Source organism: Protobothrops mucrosquamatus, unplaced genomic scaffold, assembly GCF_001527695.2.
Source record: "Protobothrops mucrosquamatus isolate PMUCROS unplaced genomic scaffold, P.Mucros_1.0 scaffold_84, whole genome shotgun sequence".
In the NCBI taxonomy this organism is placed as follows: domain Eukaryota; kingdom Metazoa; phylum Chordata; class Lepidosauria; order Squamata; family Viperidae; genus Protobothrops; species Protobothrops mucrosquamatus.
The window spans coordinates 480,179-489,278 of NW_015386160.1; the positions used below are offsets into that span (position 1 = coordinate 480,179).

The 9,100-nt window shown below is 39.6% G+C and overlaps 1 protein-coding gene across 1 annotated transcript in view; it reads left to right on the forward strand.

Moving 5' to 3' along the window:
* Positions 1 to 2,564, forward strand: part of LOC114922439 (vomeronasal type-2 receptor 26-like) — an 11,050-nt gene extending 8,486 nt beyond the window's left edge. The window contains exons 4-6 of the mRNA XM_029283798.1: positions 378 to 605; positions 1,157 to 1,283; positions 1,639 to 2,564. Of these exons, the coding sequence (XP_029139631.1) occupies positions 378 to 605; positions 1,157 to 1,283; positions 1,639 to 2,564 (1,281 nt within the window). The remainder of the gene's footprint in view (positions 1 to 377; positions 606 to 1,156; positions 1,284 to 1,638) is intronic.
* The last annotated feature ends 6,536 nt before the right edge of the window (positions 2,565 to 9,100 follow it).

Consider the following 9,100-nt stretch of genomic DNA (forward strand, 5'->3'; position numbering starts at 1 on the left):
CCGCTGAGAGGTCCAAAAGAACTAGGACAGAGGAATAACCTCTGTCCCGGGCCCTCCAGAGATCATTAACCAACGTGACCAATGCCGTTTCCGTGCTGTACCCCGGCCTGAAGCCCGACTGGAGGGGGTCCAGATAATCTGTTTCCTCCAGGTGCCGAGGGAATTGCCGTGCAACCACACTCTCAACAACCTTCGCCACGAAGCGAAGGTTGGAGACCGGGCGATAGTTAGCCAATACATCTGGATCCAGGGAAGGCTTCTTCAGGAGGGGCAATGCATTTCCAACCCAGAATAATAGGCAGACAAATATTGAATAAAGGTTCAAATGAGAATGTGTATGCGGCATGTGTATGCTGCATTTTCTGTCTCTTTTGCAGCTTCATCACTTCATGAAACACTTCCAGCTTCACAACATTTCTAATGATGGCATTTATTTAGATGAAAATGGATTTCCTGCTGCTGACTTTGATATCATGCACTGGAGAATGTTGCCCCAAGAGTCTTATCCTATGGAAAAAGTTGGGAGTGTAGAAAGGGAAGCTTCTTCTGAAGTCAAGGTCTCCATCAATCACAGTGCCATCCAATGGCCAATATCATTTAACAAGGTAATTGATCTACTTGTTTGAACACTTCCATTTACCTCCATATATGCAAACTGTTCTGCTCAGTAATAATTCCCATTCAGGACAATTGAGATAACCTTCAAATAAGGGAAACTTTTTTTAAAAAAAAACTTAATTCGTTAAATATCATTAATGTTTAAGATGTTTTTCCGTAGTTTATCACAAACTGGAACCTGCTAAATCACAAATTATAATTATATCATATCAAACAATCTTCTTACAATGTTCAGCTAGAGGAGAGAAATTCAGGGACAGTTGCAGTGACAAAGAAAGCCAGATTTTGAAAGTTTCCTGCCAAAGCAAAATTAGAGAGAAAAATACAATACATAGCATTCCCACACATGCCATAAATTCTTTTCCAATTGATTCCAGGGTCCTTTTCCCTGAAGATCAATGTTATATGGTTCCACATACAGTTAGAAAGGAAGGAGATGGGGGAACCAATCAGTCACTGCCATGTCAGGTTTTTTGAAATAAATCTCTCTATTGTAACTCATGTCGTGCCTTTATTTCTATTTTTATTTTATGTTTAGACAGTACCTTCTTCTAGATGTTCAGAAAATTGTTACCCAGGATATGCCAAGCTCGTCAGAGAAGGAGCACCTATTTGCTGCCATGACTGTTCTCTATGTATGGAAGGAACATTCTCAGTGGAAGAAGGTAGGTGGCTCTGGAGAAAAAAAGGAAATCAAGAACCTTTAATAGGATTCAAAAGATAATGGTGCATTATATTTTCATCTTTCAGGTCATATTCAGCTCCCTGTTCCATAGAACATCTTCCCTGTTACATATTATTCATTCATCCACCCATGAATTTTTTTTCTCACGATCCAACTTAGATTTTCACGAAGTATAGTTGGAAAGTATTTTCTAAGTTTTCCAGCTCTTCCAATATCCATTCCTACCCCATCACTTTCAAAAACATGTTTTATGCATTGTAGAAAGTATTGGTTCCAATCTCATTATTTTATGATTACAATTGCAGAAATACTTATATATAGCAAATGTTTTTCAGATGCATCCCATTGCAGCAAATGTCCAGATGACCAGTATTCCAATGAGAAGCGAGATCAGTGTGTCCCCAAAAGTATCAGTTTCTTGTCCTATGAAGAAACATTGGGACTCATCCTAGCTTCCATTGCCCTTGCTTTGTCTCCAGTCACTGCCTTTGTTCTTGGAATCTTCATTAAACACAGAGAAACTCCAATAGTTAAAGCCAACAACCGGGACCTCACCTACATTCTTCTGATCTCCCTCCTCCTCTCCTTCATGATCTCCCTTCTATTCATTGGTCGTCCCAAAGAAATCACCTGCCTTCTTCGACAAAGCATCTTCAGTGTTGTTTTCTCAGTTGCTGTGTCTTCATTGCTGGCAAAGACTATCATGGTGGTGGTGGCATTTCTGGCCACAATGCCAGGCAGCAGGATGAGGAAATGGTTGGGAAAGACTCTGGCCAACTCTATTGTTGTATCCTGTTCTGGGATTCAGATGGGTATCTGCATGATATGGCTGGGAATCTCTCCTCCGTTCCCAGATTCTGACATGCATTCTCAACCAGGATACATCCTACTGCAATGTAATGAAGGGTCAATCATCATGTTCTACACTGCACTAGGTTACATGGGCCTTTTGGCTGCCATCTGCTTCTTGGTGGCTTTCCTAGCACGCAAGCTGCCAGGGACCTTTAACGAAGCCAAGTTGATCACCTTCAGCATGTTGGTTTTCTGCAGTGTTTGGGTTTCCTTTGTCCCCACGTACCTGAGCACCAAAGGAAAATACACGGTGGCTGTGCAGATCTTCTCCATCCTGGCCTCCAGCCTGGGCTTAATGGGTTGCATCTTTATCCCTAAATGCTACATCATTATCCTAAGACCTCACATGAACACCAAGGAGTACCTAATAATGAATTCTAAAAGAGAACATGATGTTTTACACAGATAGATAATAGGATGGAGAGTTGATTTATAGATTGAAAGGTCTAAATTCACATAAAATGTTAGTCCTAAATCACATCAACTGCATGATGGCCTGGCATGCTATGGCAACCTGGCTATCATAAAAACATCTGTCAGTGGTATTCAGGGTATTGTGAATTCTGTCCCAATGCACTTCCTTGAATATTAGGTATAACAGTTCACAATTCATACATACAAACACACACGCAACACACACTATTAACCTGAAGCTAAACTTCCAGTACAGTGTCCTCTTTCTCTGATTATCCTTGCTTCTTCATTTAACCTGTTTCAGTTTCTCTGAATTCTTTTTAACTTGTGAGATTCAGAAGTAGAGATAATATTCAAGGCAAGCTCTGATTAACATAGAATAAACTGGAACTATTTTTTCTTATGATTTGGAAACTATATTTATTGGTGCAGTCTAAATTTTCTCTATTAGATTTAGATCATTTTGAATTTGTTTTTGTCCCCCACTATATTAGCCACTTTTGTGTCATCTGAAATCTGATAAGAGAACATCCAAGTCATGAATAAAATGCAAAATGCCAGTCTCACTAGTAAACCAGAATGAACTTGTTACATTACTCCTATCCATCACTAAATCAATTTTATTCCAAAATGGGATTCTGTGTGGAAAAAAATCCCTTTTCTAGATAGCCAGGTATGGAATAATGTTTAACCTAATTTAATGTCATATAAACATTGATTATAAATTGTCACATCCTCTATAGAATCACACCAAAGGCCTAACAAATTCAGGGTCCCACTTTTCCACATTATATTTATTCATATTCCACATTTCCTAACTGTCCATTTCCCTCAAGAGGGACTCTGCGTGGTGTTAAGTAGAATATCAACATAAAAAACAGCACATAAAAATTAAAATGTTAGAGTTGAAATTTTGGAATTAAATTTTTAAAAGGTTATTTAAAAATTAGCATGGCAAAAGTAATTATACTCAGTTAAAATAAAGGTAAAGTAGGGATCTGGTGCCACCAACAACCCCATGATTGCATATTTCTTCAGGGTCCCCACACAAGAATGCAGAAGGTGGACTCCTCATTTAGTTTATTTTGCTTATGAACTGGTAGAATTTTTTACCCTTGGCCATTCTAGCATGAAGTAAATAACTGTTTTTCATCCTCATAGCAACCCTGAAAATAGTTTAAGATGTGATGTCTAGTTCAAGGTAATCAAGTACAGGGGAAGGAGAAGTTGTTAGAGACCAGATAGGTCCAGTCAGGGGTGGAGATGAACATTTATTTTTTTAAAAAAAATCTTTGTTCTTAACTGTTTTAATCTGTGGTTTTGTTCATATCTTTAAATTGTTTTGTTATATTGTTGTAAACTGCCCAGAATAATTTGGTGAGATGGACAGTATAGGAAATAAATAAAAAATAAACAAATAAATAAACCAGCTTTAATTTACAACCCCATCAGTAGTGCAGCAGATTTGGCATATACTATAGCCAAAGCATAGCCAAAGCCCAATTTTATCTGAAACTTGCTGACATTATTCTATATAAGCTAAGATTCTGAGAATCTATTTTGTGTATCAATGTGCTAACTGCAGCTCAGTTTTTGATTTGTAAAATTTGCTTACCTCCACAGAAGAAAATAATGAGGATAAAACATGTAATGGAGCACCAGTACTTGCCCCTTTCTGTGGAACAGCTATTTTAGCTTAGGTTATTTTGCAAGCAGAATGGAAGGATATGAGACCACCCATTTATAGCTTATTCCAGTAAGATTTGGGAGGAAACTGAGATTGAGATTGAGAAATATGAATGTGATGATGCTGGGAATAGTGTGGCCTGAGAATGAGACGAAGGCAACATCTCAACAATAAACATTGAGATTACTCCTTGGTAATTTTCATAATTTTACTATTACAGTCTTTTATAATTATTAAAAATTTTAATATGAGCAATATTCATATTAACTTGCACATTGAGCGAGTGCCACACAAAGTGCACTAATCAAGCAGGTGGTAAGAAAATAGGGGAATTCAGGCACCACACAGGTTATGTAGAAAGTAAACACAGGGTTAATCATAAAGGACTCAAATGTCTATAGACCAATGCACAGAACATGAGCAACAAAGGGTGAATTAGAAATTCAGATAAATGAGGGCAGATATGATATTGTTGCCATTACAGAAACTTGGTTAAAGGGATTCAAATTATTTAAAAGAAACAGCCCAAATAAAAGAGGAGGTGGAGTTGCTCTCTATATAAGAAATAACTACATCTCTATAGAAATAGAGCACAACAATGATGAAAACTGTCTTGAAAGCATTTGGGTCAATATACAGTAAAAGGGGGGAAATAACATTGCCATAGGTGTATACTAGAGACCACCCAACCAAACAGAGGTAATAGATGAGCTTTTTGCTAGTCAGTTAACTAAAGTATGTAGGAAGCACATCACAATAGTAATGGGGGACTTTAATTACCCTGACATCAATTGGAGGACAAACTCTGCACCAAGTGGAAGATCAAACAGATTCCTGACAAACTAATCAAAAAGAGAAGCAACCTAGAACTAAGGAGAAATTTTGTGACAGTTAGAACAATTAATCAGTGGAACAACCTGCCTCCAGAAGCTGTGAATGATCCAACACTGGAAGTTTTTAAGGAGAGACTAGACAGACACGTGTCCGGAATGGTATAGGATTTCCTGCCTGAGCAGAGGGTTGGTCTAGATGACCTCCAAGGTCCCTTCCAACTTTATTGTTGTTGTTGTTGTTGTTGTTGTTGTTGTTGTAGAATATATGTAGCTCAGGGTTGAAATGAGGTGTCCTTGGTGCTCTCTGAGCTTGGTTGACTGTGGAGATTCTCAATCATCCAGGTCATGTCTGTCCCAATACTGCTTTTCAAAAGGCAACTGGAATTCCTTGGTTTTTCCTTAAAAATATTTCTCTTGAAAATATTATGATTCTCATCCAAGAAGTATAAGGACCTGCTCCAGCTGATCCTTTCAGGAAAGCACAACTCTTGACTCCATGTGGTTAATGAAAAGAGCACAGTTCAAGTAGGCCAATTTTGCTGCTCAGCTGCTCTCTTACAACTAAGTCTCTCACAGATGGTACCAAGGTCAGGAAGGTCTTAGCTAAGGTCTGAGCTTCGAGCTTCAATTTGTTATTTTTAGGAAATAACAAATTGCAATACCAAGCTTCACCACAAGATGTCACTGATACCACTTAGGGTTTTCTAAGTCCTGAATTTTTCTAATTCTTTTTCCAATTTTATTTCTTTTTTGTAGATAAAAACAAAAGTCTCCAATAGGAATAGGAAGGTTTTTGGTCCCCAAGTTTCAGGAACATATAAATCCAATTAGATTAAAGTTGTTCTTTTTAATGCTTTCATTCCCCTGGGTAGTCAGATGCCTCTATTCTTAGAGGGTGGGATAGAAATTCCCTTCCCTCTCTCCTCACAGGGGGAAGATACTTCAAACAGCCTTTATGGGAAAAGAAGGTACTTAGGGTAAAGAGAAGATCAGATCTCACCCAGTTTCATCTGTGTTGCTTTCAAAGTGCTTGATAGTAGATTTGACTTCTGCTGTCTGCAGCCTAATGATGAGTCATATTGCTATGGCCGGTCTTTTCTCCACCAGTTTGGAGGGCTGCCCCAGATTGAACACGTCGGCCCTACAAGGTGACTTTCGACCCTTTCCTGAGTCCCCCAGTGAAGGAAAATCAGATGTGGAAGATGGAGTTGCCTTCCAAGTGGCCGCAGCAGCCACAGCGACAAACCGGAAGTCATTTTCAAACTTATTTTTAATTTCCTCATGGTTTGAGATTATTGTTGTTTCAATTAGTTGCATCATAGCATACATCTCCTCCTGGAAAGTGTTTGTTTTTCCTGGTATATTCTTTCTGCAGATCTCTGGTTTGCCATGATAGCCAAAAATCAGAGTTTTCCTTTCTCTGCAGACAGTTTTAAAGTCACAGTTGAATAGGTATTTGTAATCCAGAAAGGTCAATTTTTTTTCTCTAAAGTTTATAATTCTTGCTTTGTAGGTAGCCCAAAATGTTTTCTTTTTTTGTCACAGCTGTTCTCTGTTATTAAGACATTGAAAGTCACCAAAAACAAATTATCTTTTCCTGGGCTTTACCAGTTCCTGTTTTGGAACAACTATTGTTGTATATCTTCATCCACCACTAGATGTCAGCACCAATTCATTTTTCAGTTTTCAAAATAAACAATTGTTTTCTTCTATTTTCATGATTTAAATGGGAAATCTTAAATTCCACCAATTTCAAACTTATCCATATTTAGGTCTTATATTCATTTCATTTCAATATATTTCTGTCCCCCTAAAAAGTTTAATTCACTGCTTCCATCTGTAGGAGGGTGGGGCAAAGATCCCCCTCCTTTTCACTTTTGGAGGCTTTTTGCTTCTTGGGTTTTTTTTTCAAGGAAGTCAATTATCAAGTAGAAGAGAGAAAATCACTGTTCTTACTCAGTTCCAAGCATGTTGTTTACAGTCAGCTTAAAATAGTGCTTTTGGGCTTCGGCTGCTTGTAGCTTGGGCTACACTTTGGAGTTAAGCTAGCCTTTCTCCTGCTGGAGGGCTTTTCCTGGACCGATTGGATCAACTGCTGTATCTCCATGATCGGCGGGATTTTCCTCCTTCTTTGTCACCTCTCAGGGCAACTTCAGGCCCATTTAGGGTCCCCAAAAAGTCAGAAATCGGCCTTAGGGTGCAGAGCACCATGATCCCTCAGCTGCTGTGCTACTGCACAAAACTGGAAGCCCCACAGCTTGGCGTCTTGCTGACTGGCAGAGGCCCTCAGGTGCCCAGGCTCCAAACCCTCTGGTTCAAGAAATGTGCAGGCAAGTGGCTACCAGGTTCCTCCTGGGTTTCCATAGGTCCCAGATTCAGGCTGCCACAGGGCTGTGGCATGGGTGGAGGCACCTCCAGTGCCACCACTTGCTGCAGGATGCCTTGAGGCTCATCGTGCAATCGGCATGATGAGCCTGGCAGCCTCCTGTTGCAAATGCTGGAACTGGCACGATTGGCACGATGATCCTCACGGCATGACAGGTGAGCACATAGCAGGTGTGCACAAAAACTCCACTGTTTTTGATGGTGCTTCAGCCACCTCAGATCAGCTGCAGTGCACCATGGAGAGTATGGCAGACGTGGGGCAAGCATGAGGCAGATGCCTACACAGACTCCACTTTTTTCAAGTGCCATTTTAACAACCAGTTTGCCGAACTGAAGATACTTTAGGTATCGATTCTGCTGAACCGGTGTGAATCCCACCACTCCCCTGAGGGCAGAGGGCCTCAATGACTCTCAGAATGAGTGCTAACAATCAGATGACTTTAAGGAATATAAATAATTGCGTCTGCCACTCTTCAGTCAGAACTAAAGAAGCTTCTTGGATGAGAAGCAAAATGTCTTGAACTTGTAGAGGAGAGTCTGGAAAATGTTAAGGCTGATGTGCTGATTGCCCAATTTCGTGATATGGAGTTTGCAATTCGGATCCGTGGGTTGGCTGAGGATCCAAAGGAGAATTTAAGACAAGTAATTTCAAACGCACTTATGGATGCCTTGTCTTGTGGACAGGAAATTTATTTGGAATTAGAGCGTGTTTTTAGGGTGAACTCTTGGATTGCTCGTCAAAAAAATTTGCCAAGAGATATACTGGTCTATTTTACAAGAAAATCGAGACGAAATGAAATAATGCAGCTCTTTTACCAACAAAGATTTAAGATCTTAAACCAAGACATTATTCTCTTAAAAGAAATCCCAGCGAAAATACTTAGAGCACATCGAGACTATGCTTTTCTGACACAGGAGCTTAAGAACAGGCAAATAATTTTCAGATGGGACATACCGGTGGGCATAGTTGTAACATTGGCTGGTAAACGCTACAGACTCAATTCGATCAAGAAAGCTAAGGATTTTATGGTGTCCGTCTTGCAAGCAGAATGCCCACCCACATCTCAAAGTATCGACGTAGCTGAGCAATTGATTGTGGACCTCCCTTCTGCTTCCGGTGTTCAGGATGTAGAAGGGAGTTTAAAAGCTGATGGGAAAGAACAAAGAATGACGCGCGCAGCCCATAGACGTAAGGAGAAGGAAAGACAGATGACAGCCCGCCCTATAGCTGATAGTCCTACAGCTGACTGTCCGCTATCTGCTATTTCTGAGCCAGTAGGTGGCGCTCGACCCAAGGTTTTCGTTAAGTCTTATGCATCAAGTATAGTCAGTGGATTGAAATCTGCCAATGTGTAAGCTTATATCTTGGAATGTGGGTGGACTTAATGTTCCACATAAAAGACGTAAGGTTTTTCATTATCTAAGATATTTTAATAATGACATTACATGTTTACAAGAGACTCATATTGTGGCTAAAGATCAAAAATTATTATTGAACTCTAAGCTTGGAGATTTGTTTGTTGCACCTGCTATAAAAAAAAGAGCTGGGGTTGCAATATATATTAAAAGACACCTTTCACCTATTTTAAAAGAAGCTGATAAAGAAGGAAGATTTTTATTTGTGGA